The 10,587-nt window shown below is 42.9% G+C and overlaps 1 protein-coding gene across 1 annotated transcript in view; it reads left to right on the forward strand.

Annotated features, from left to right (window-relative positions):
• Nucleotides 1-10,587, forward strand: part of LOC106533490 (ephrin type-A receptor 8) — a gene marked incomplete at both ends in the record, with an annotated part of 29,050 nt that overhangs the window by 14,316 nt on the left and 4,147 nt on the right. The window contains 1 exon segment of the mRNA XM_014029819.1: nt 9,620-9,744. Within this exon segment, the coding sequence (XP_013885273.1) occupies nt 9,620-9,744 (125 nt within the window).

Here is a 10,587-nt window from a genome sequence, read left to right on the forward strand (position 1 = left end):
GGGCACAAATCTACACTGCACAACAGGTTTGACCCGGGACACATAAAAAGTGGGATGGACCTTCATGGATGCCGGGAGCTTGAGTCTGACCACCACCAGGTTCACCACTTTGGAAATAGGAAAGGGTCCCACGAAGCGAGGTGCCAATTTCTGGCACTCAACCCTCAGAGGAAGGTCTTTGGTAGACAACCATACACAGTCTCCAACCAGATACAGGGGTGCAGGAATGCTGCGGTTGGCTGTCTTGGTAGCAATAATGGAGGACTTGAGGAGCTCTTTCCTGGCTGCTCTCCAAACACTTTGGCAGTAGAGGGCATCCCGATGAGCAGATGGCACCTGGGCAACATGCTCATGAGTGGTGAACACCAGTTGTTGATGTCCAAATATGATGTAAAAAGGGGATAGACCAGTGGCACGTGATGGTAAGGCGTTGATGGAGTGTTCAACCAGGGAGAGGTTCTCAGCCCATTTAGTGGGGTTGTCCTCACACAGGATACGTAGGCGGGTCTCCGACTCCTGATTGGCCCTTTCAGTCTGGCCATCCGTCTGAGGTTGAAATCCAGAAGACAGACTGAGGGTTATTCCCAACATAGAACAAAACTCTTTCCAAAACTTCGAGACAAACTGTGGACCCCGGTCCGAAACAATGTCTTTAGGAAATCCATGAAGTCTGAATACTTCTCTCATGAAAACATGACTCAGTTCCAAGGACTTAGGGAGTTTGGATAAGGCAGCAAGATGCACCATCTTGGAGAATCTGTCAACAATGGTTAATATCACAGTCTTACCCTCAGACGGAGGTAATCCGGTTACAAAGTCCATGGAGATGTGGGACCAGGGCTGAGGTGGAATGGGGAGTGGTCTCAGGATACCTGCTGGAGGACGTCAAGAGGGTTTGGCCAGGGAGCATTGGGTGCAGGACCCAACTAACGGCCTAACGTCCTTTTTCAAGGAACCCCACCAGAACTGGGACCTAACTAGCTGTAATGTCTTTGTTATTCCCGGATGGCAAAAGAGACATGAGGAGTGACATAGTTCCAAGACTTTAGTAACCAGGTGAGCAGGAACAAAGAGCTTACCATCCGGGTAATCCATGGGAGGTGAAAAGTTCTGGTGGGCCTCCCTGACCTCCCTCTCAACTTGGGTGATGGCCAGGCGGATTGCATCCGGCAGGATGAATTCTTCCTGGTTGCCACTGGTTGGGTCAGACTCAGACTCTAGAAAGAGCAACAGGTTTGGCGTTTTTGGTCCCGGATCTGTAAGAGAGAGAAAAATTAAAGCAGCAAATGAAAAGGGCCCACCTGGCCTGGCGTGGATCAAGTCTTTTGGCAGTCTTGATGTACTCAAGATTCTTGTGGTCAGTGAGGACGAAGAAAGGTTGTTTGGACCCCTCCAGCCAATGTTGCCACTCTTCTAGGGCCAACTTGACTGCCAATAGTTCACGATTGCCGACGTCAATTTCTTTCTGCTGGGGACAGAGACTTAGAAAAATGGRCACAAGGGCGAACTTTATCTTTGAACCATTGACTCAAAATGGCCCCAACACCTGTGTTAGAGGCATCAACCTCTACAATAAACTGGAGCTCAGGATCAGGAAACAGGAGAATGGGTAAAGAGGCAAATAATTCTTTCAATTTGTTAAAGGCCTTTGTGGCCAAGTCTCCCCAAGAGAACTTGACTTTGACTGAGGTTAATGCATGGAGGGGAGCAGCAATGGTACTAAAGTTCTTAATGAATCCACTGTAAAAATTGGCGAAACCTAAGAAACGTAACTGCGGGTTTGAGGTCTGGGCCAGTCTCGTACAGCAGTAACTTTGGTGGGGTCCATAGAGATTTGACCTGGGGATATCTGGAAGCCAAGGAAAGTAGTAGACTTAGTGTGAAATTCACATATTTCAGCCTTGACAAATAGTTTGTTCTGGAGTAGTCTGAGAAGAATGGCTTCAACATGTTGTTGGTGGGACTCAAGATATTTAGAAAAGATACGAATGTCATCTAAATAGACAAAGGCATTGACATTAATTTAATATCTTAGGACATCATTTACTAGTGCTTGAAAGACAGCCGGGGCATTAGTAAGCCCAAAAGGCATGACTAGGCATTCACAATGTCCAGTGGGGATATTAAATGCGGTCTTCCACTTGTCTCCTTTAATTCGTACCAAGTGGTATGCATTTCTGAGGTCTAGCTTGGTAAAAATCTTAGCTCCCTAAATACGATCAGAAGTGGTACACATGAGGGGTAGAGGGTATTTGTTTTTGATGGTTAGTTCATTTAAGCCTCGATAATCAATGCAGGGGCACATAGACCCATCCTTTTTCTCTACAAAGAAGAAACCTGCCCCAGCGGGAGAAGAGGATGGCCGTATAATACCAGATTTAAGTGAATCTTCAATATAATCCCTCATGGCTTGACTTTCGAGTTGGGACAATGAATACAACTTCCCCCTGGGGGGAATAGAACCTGGAAGGAGGTCTAAGGGGCAGTCATAGGGCCTGTGAGGAGGGAGAGAAGTAGCTTTACTTATTAAACACTTCTCTTAAATCATGATGAACAGATGGGACTTGTTTTAAATCAAGACTTGGTTCCTTAGTGACATGAGAGTTCTCAGAAGAGGTAGCATTTAATAAACAATTAGCCAAACACTGATCAGACCACTCTACAATTTACATTTTCTTTATTTACCCAATCAGTATGAGGATTGTGTTTTTGCAACCAAGATGCTCCTAAAACGATTGGTGGTTGTGGTGAGTGAATGACCAAGAATTGAACACTCTCATGATGGTTCCCCCGATGGACAATTTCATGGGTGCAGTTTCCAAACTGGTATTGCTTAGGTGGTGACCATCCAGGGCGAGTACCTGATGGTTTCTTTGGGAGGGGAGAATCTGGATCCCCTGGGAAAGAGCAAAGTCCTCGTCAATAAATTCAGTATCAGCTCTGGAGTCTGTGAACACTTTGAAAGTATCTTACCTGCCACAGATAAATCTGCAGGTAACTGTAGTAGAGTGTGACTGACTGAAGCTGGACTCAGGATGTGACTCCTGGAGGTTCTTTGATTTTTGCGAGGGCAAGAGAAAACAAGGTGACCTGACTCACCACAATAGAAGCACAGTCCTTCTTTCATTCTTCGCTCCTTTTCCTCTTGGGAGAGTTTCGATCTGCCAATCTGCATGTGTTCAATTGTGTTTGATGCGCCTCTGCCTTCTGTGATGGGGTTGTGTGATGTGAACCTGTAGGTAGGATTGGGATCAGAATTTCTTGGGGTACCTCTTTTAGCGTGTCTTCACTCATGTAACCTCAAGTCAATCCGGGTGGCAAGATCTTCAAGTTCACGTAGGGATTGAGGAGGGTCYCGAGCTGCCAACTCGTCTTTGATGTCATCATTAAGTGCCTGGAGGAAAACATCCTGGAGGACCTCCTCATTCCATCTGCTGTCAACTGCCAGCATATGAAAGTCAATGAAGAATTCAGTTACTCTTTTGTTACCTTGTTTGAGGTTCAGTAATCCACTGGTGGACTCCTTGTAGGGTAAAATGGGACAGAACACCCTCAGCAACTCTCGAGCAAAATCCTGGTAACGATAACAAAACAGAGAGTCCCGTTGCCATTCAGCCGTTCCCCACAATTTGGGTTTGCCAGAGAGGAGGGAAATGACGAAGGCCACCTTAGCTCGGTCTGTAGGAAAAGAGGAGGGTTGAAGTTGAAAATGGATCTCACACTGAGTGAGAAATGCCCGACATTTTTCTGGGTCTCTTCTAAAAATCTCTGGAGGACTTATCTGGGTTCGTAAACTGGATCAGATCTATTGGTACTAGTTTGTTGAGATATAGGGTGTTGACAAGGAGCAGGGTTAACAGGATTCAGAGCCATATCTATAATAGAATTACAGAGTTCGTTTACCGTGTTTTCTAATTATTTATAGCTCCTTCCACACCAGCTTTCCAGGCAGAATCGGGTTCAGAGCTCACATTGATGGCCAGTTTATCTGTTAAGAATCTGAGTTTGAGCTCTGATRAACAACAAAGGTTTACAAATTTTATTAAAATTGCTGGTGTGGAGCTGGAACAACCCAGGTGTGTGGGTCCGGTTTTCTGGACACAGAAAAAACAGGTTAGTGGCTGTAAGACTCTGGGATAAAATACCACTAGTATTTTTAGCCACTAATCTGGTGTCAACTGGGAGCCTCCGTGTGGAAACACCAACTGTCAGTTTGGTTCCAGAGAAACACAATGACGTCACCGACAATCCTTGGGAACGTTGTGGGTCCGAGAAACAGGTCCGGGGTCCAGGGACAGACGAAGGTCATACACAGAGGGATCAGAGAATACGACAGGTTAAGAGGAGCAAACTTAACTCTTGAATCCAGGAGGCAGGCAGGGGTCGAGAACCAGGAAGTCTGAGGTGTCATGGTGCTGAGCAAGGGAGAGACGAGGGAGTCCGAGAAACAGAAACAGGGTCATTACCAGAAGAGCAGAAGGCAGAAGGTATCCGACACGGGCTGAGAGAAGAGGCGGTAATCCAAGGGACGAGAAGGGGGTCGAGGAGCCGAGATCAGAACAGGACATGGGACAAGAATGCTGGTGAATCATAGACTGGCTGATGATAAACTGGCAGAGTGCTGAGGGACACAGGTGAGTTGCATGAGCTGATTACCTGAGGATCTGTGAAGGGGTGGGGAGCAGGGCTGTGACAAGGCTGAGGAAAAGAGCTGCTAAAAACACGAGATGAAATAAAACAAAAACAAAACTAAAACTTGACCTAAAACTATAACAGATCACAGCAGACTGGTAAAAACAAATCCAGTCCCTGCAGCTGTTAATGCACCTTTCTGTCTGCTCCTGATTTAATTTTTTTTATTTTGTCCATATTTATTACTCAAATGGGATATCAAATGTACGGAGCCCGCGAGGGGACATRGGAGGAAAAAAACGGATCCTGACTTACTTTCTCAGGATCCAGAGWAAGAAAGTCAGGATCCTGAGAAAGTTTCTTAGGATCCTGACAAAGAAAGTCAGGATCCTGAGAAAGAAAGTCGGGATCCTGAGAAACTTTCTCAGTATACTGACTTACTTAAATGAATGTTATTAGAGGTTATCAGTCCCACACATTGTGTCCAAACAGTCTCTCCTCTACCTCCTAGAAGCTTGAAAGGCACTTATCAATCATTTTATGGCTGATATGCATTAAGGCGAAGTGGGTTTATCTCCTCACCTGGGACGTGGGCTAGCCCGGCTCACGGTTCTACTTTGAACTTCATTACCCACAACCACCCAGCGTAACCGGATGTTTACATTTTCCCTGACAACGGGGTAGTTTGGTAAAGCTAGTCAGCTGCCTTCTCAGGTTTATATCTCAAAAAGTGCTGAATGGATTTATGTAAAACTTTCAGGAAATGTTTATTACTCTTTAAAAATGTTTATTACACCACAGAGAACAGTTTATTAAAGTTTGAAATGACATAGAGCACAAGCGGGCGCACGGCTCCGATCGGGTTGTCATGCCGCAAACAAAGCACTCAAGTCGGTGACATTTTGGCTGCTTAGAGGTCTTGTCCAGCGGTTCTCGGATGTTTATTCTCTTTCCTGGACAACAGAAGAGAGGACAGGAGGGCGGAGGTGGCTAACACAGAGGTTGCGCCTGACTTTTTTGCTGTCCTTCATTTTGACTGACAGGGTAAAAAAAAAATATGTCATGATCAATTTTTACCCATCACATCCTTTTTTAAATGTTAATGACTAAACAATCAATAGAATGTGGCTATTGTCATGTTGGTTTTTGCAGTTTTGCCTTAGATGCGGCGCCTGCAGGATTTTATTGGAGAAAAACATCAGCTCACCTCACACTACATGCCACACGAGCGCATGGCGCTGAAAAACAGTACATCTGTCCCACACCAGGCACAACGCGCACAATGTGACACACACACACACACTGCCCCACTTTTGACTCAGTTATCTTACAAAAAGTCAAATAAGAAAATAAAAAAAATCTACGAACATTATTTAATGGCTACAGTTTGCAACATTAGATAATGCCTCTTGATTTCTGTCTCTGCCTCCTCTGCAGGAGGACGAGACAGGAGGGGAAGGCACAAAGGCAGAGATGCAGTCAGCCGTTAATCACAATGCGCCGTTGCCACTGTGCTAAAAAAATATTATTGAATAAAAACAGAAAACGAGTATGGATTTGATTTATACAATAAAATAAAATCTCAAGGTACGCACAGTCTATCTGCAGGCACCAGTGGTTCTGAAGACTAAACCCACACTCTGCTGCGACACTGTTGTAATAACAAGCGCCACTTCAGCCAAAGTTTTAAGATCAGAAAACATTTCTCCAGCCAAAGAGACCAGATGTCAGCAAGACTTTATTTTCAGATCCCACAAGCTGTCGCATAGCAAGAGGAAATGACGCAGCATGCCCTTGCGCTGTGCCTCAGCTGTGCCTCAGACGCGCTCCAAAGCCTCCTGTCCTCAATGCGCTGTCAGCTCCTGGAGATGCATTCAGTATGGTGTCTAGATCTGAGATGATGATCAGATGGGAATCTTTTATTTATTTTATTTTTTAGATTAAATAAGACCTCCGTGATGTAGACCTACTCCGTGCGTGAAGCTGAAAATGTCTCTGTGTGAGTGTGATGCCATGGAGCTTGCTGTCTTGTCATCATTGAAATTTTTTTCTCCACCTCACCTGGCTTATTTAGGTCAGGGGTGTTAATTGCAGTCTGTCRAAATTACGGACAGCCTTCTGATTTCTCCTTTACCATGTAAAAAGACCTGTCAAATATGGAAAATATTCCGTTAAAACAACCTCTGAGGCTAACCTCCATTGCAGGTCTCTTTTGCCTATAAAATATGAAAATAAAATAAAAGAAATCCGCCTCAGATTTTGATTAAACTTTCAGGGGAATCCATTATTTCCTTCACAAACCTCATATCCATATCCACCCAGTCTTTTGATCTTTTGTTTGCAAAATGTTTTACAATATTCACTATCTCTTCTTTGTCACTTCCCTCAAGAAAAACACTGTTGGTACAACCCATTACTGAATGACTTACATTTTTATCCACTTTTGGTATTGTAGCTGCAAGACTTTGGCCAACATTCACAAAATAATGATTAAATATATGTAGCTGTACTAAATATATATATATTTTCCTCTCTATCATGGTAGAATAAACATTATTCATTAGGGATGGGTAATTTTTACATTTGAATCGATTCGGTACCAATATCCGGTACCTGGGAATCAGCACCAGTACTTTACGGTACCAATTTTTGGTACTTTGTGTGTGTTGCTTTTTTAATAATAATTATGACCCCTGCACGCGAAGCATAAGCGGAAGTCATATTGTTTTCGTGTTATTTATAATGACCCCCCGCACGCGAAGCGTGAGCAGGAGTCATATTATTTTCGTACTTGTTTTCAGTGATTTTTTGGTCAAAAACTATTAAACATAGAAGCTTCAGATTTCTTTTGTTGTTTAGCTCTGACGAAGCTCTATCCATCAGGTCCACCAATCAGTGTCCCCCACCCCCCAGACCCCCAATTTATCTTAAAAAGTGGGTGTCTGGACATGCAAAAATGCTTATAACTCAGAAASTGTTCAACATAGGAGCTTCAGATTTATTTTGTTGTTTAGCTCTGATGAAGCTGTATCCATCAAGTCCACCAATCAGTGCCCCCACCCCCCAGACCCCCAATTTATCTGAAAAAGGGGGTGTCTGGACATGCAAAAATAGTTATTGCTCAAAAACGATTAAACATAGGAGCTTCAGATTTTCTTTGGTTGTTTAGCTCTGATGAGGGGCTATCCATCAGGTCAACCAATGCCCCCCCCCCCCCCCCCCAAAAAAAAAGACCCCTACCCAGAGCTTGAGCTTGTGTGGTGGGTCATGCCATGTTGTGGTCATGTCCCTGGCTGTGATATTCGTCTTTTGGCAAATGGGTCGAATTCCCCAGCTCAGATGGCTGCGTCGAACAAAATTCACGAGTGGTTCAGACCTGTCGAATATTTTACGAACAGTCAGTCTGCTGTTATCCAGACAGATTTTCCTCCCTGATAAATTTATATTTTGTTAGTTTGAAGATTTTTTTGAGTTGAAAATAAATCACACTCCATAATTATGTTGACAATAGGCTATTCTGTTTGAATTAGAGTTATAATTTTAAATGTAATAATTTAGACTAACAATATAAATGGTCCGTCCGGCCGGCTTATCTGGGATCGGGTCGCAGGGGCAGCAGCAGAGAGACCCAGACATCCCTCTCCCCAGCGACACCTTCCAGCTCGTCCTGGGGAACTCCGAGACGTTCCCAGGCCAGAGGGGATACATAATCCCTCCAGCGACTCCTAGATTTTCTCCAAAGTTCCAGACATATATTGAAAACATTTTAAAATGCTTATTTCAGAACTGCAACTGAGACCACTTGAGACCGCGCGGGGGGTGAGAGGTGGGGCGTACGGTGTGCGACGGTGGGGCTTCTGAATAAATGAAAATGATTTAACACAGTTGTTTATACTTTAGCAGCCCCTTTTATTCCACAGCTGACCTGCTAAAAATGACAGATTTTCTTTTCTGGATCTCTGAGAGCAGGACTTCAGTCTCTGAACTCAGAAAGTTCTTTTTATTTTTCGCTGTCATTTTTCATGAATGGACACTTCCTTGTATCAGATGTAGGAAACATAGCCTTATATGGTGTTTTTGGGGTGGTAATTATGCTAATCTCCTCTCGCGTGCACGAGCAGCTGGATACGAACAGGTGAATTTACGCAGCTCATTTACACACTTTTCCTGAAGATAGAAGAGTTTGTTGAATCTGATGTGACATGTTCGTACRAACCCTTCATACGAACAAAAGTAAGAGAAATTTAGGATAAGAAYACGAACATGTTCTTGCATGAGGCCCATTGTCTCTGATTATCAAATGCATATAAACTCTTTGTTAAAAGAAAAATAAATCAAAATAATGAAGATTCTTCTGTTTATCATCTGATTAAGAAAAAGTGAATGTCTCTTTAAGATTAAGATGACCTGTTATGGCCTAAATTCAGTTTAACTGGAACAGAGTTCTGTCTGTCTTAAAGGGGCCTGTCAGAGGCCTGGGGTCAAAGACAGTTTTATTGTGTATTCCACATGAGGTTACCACTACAATTTCAAACTTTAAAAAATATTTGGAATGGCAATAAGATATTAAATAGTAAAAAAATCTTGGTAGTTAAATCATTTCCTTTATTTTGTTGAACATTTTACATCACATCTGAAGAGAAATAACGTATATTTTAACACATTTTTAAAAACGTTCAAATGAAAAATTAATATGATCATTGTAGCACTAATCCTAATCTCCATCTGATGAGGGTTTCAGATTAGATGTTTTGACAAATAATGTTTATTTTCGTTTTGAGATTATGTTCATCTTGAACTCATTATTATCATCATCATCATCACTTAGTGATCAGCAGTCACCACAGAGGCATTAACATCAGCCTTGACAAAACCTTTGTCAGATCAAAAGTGTTGTGAACAGCTGCTCCAATTTCAATGTCTCACTGTTCAGTTTCATCTCCAACGTAAAAAAAAAAAAACAGATTTCTTTCTGTTTATTCCACAGCTCCTTCTGAGGTGTTGGCCATCCGACAGGAAAACACCAGTCAGAACAGCGTGACTCTGCTGTGGCATGAACCTAACCAGCCCAACGGAGTCATCCTGGAGTACGACATCAAATACCACGAGAAGGTACTCATCTAAATGAAGGAACAAATGTMTTTTTTTAATCAGCAAAATAAAAGGTAAAGCTAAGATTGACAAATCAAATCTTAGGTTTGGAAAAGCTCTCATCGTTGGAGTCCTAACTGGGCACAACCTGCTCAACCATCACCAAATGGTGATGGGACTCCATGACAATGGAGTTATGCCTGTGGCATTGAATTAGAGACCTCTTTGCACTACTTAGGCCACTACCTAGCTCTGGGTAGTCAAAGGAAAAGAATTCTTGGGGACCCCTCTATGGATTCCGAGAAGCTCAGAACACTGAAAGTTTCTAAACTTGTGTCCTTCATCCAAGGGAAGCAAAGGTTTGAATAAAGATCAAGTGTCATCTTGGGGAGAGCAATGAGCCCACTTACGAGGCCCCCACTCATATGAATTCTATATCCATCCCCTCTAACATTAACCACACCAAAACAAAAAATGTAGCTAATGTAGCTTAAAACTGCAGAACAACTGAAATTAGCAAAATTTCACTAGCTAAAGCAGAATGTTGGAACCTAGAAGCCCATGTTTATGTTTCACATTTATAAGTGAATAATAATGACCCAAAACAATGTGTGTGTTATGATTTGTTTATTTGACATGCAAAGTGTTGTTTTGTCGGCATCCGTATCTGTGTACTTTTTGGTGAATTAATTTTTGTTTTAAGAAAGATACTGAAAAACAAAAACAGATGTTTTTTCTATTCTATTTTATACTCCAAAAAAGGGATAATATCCGTATTTTTACATTTGTTAAACTTTTTCTTTCACCTCTCCCTCCTGCCTGCTCTGTTATCTGCAGCCCCCCCCCCCCCCCCCCCCCCCCCCC

This window comes from Austrofundulus limnaeus, unplaced genomic scaffold, assembly GCF_001266775.1.
Source record: "Austrofundulus limnaeus strain Quisiro unplaced genomic scaffold, Austrofundulus_limnaeus-1.0 Scaffold956, whole genome shotgun sequence".
Classification (NCBI taxonomy): domain Eukaryota; kingdom Metazoa; phylum Chordata; class Actinopteri; order Cyprinodontiformes; family Rivulidae; genus Austrofundulus; species Austrofundulus limnaeus.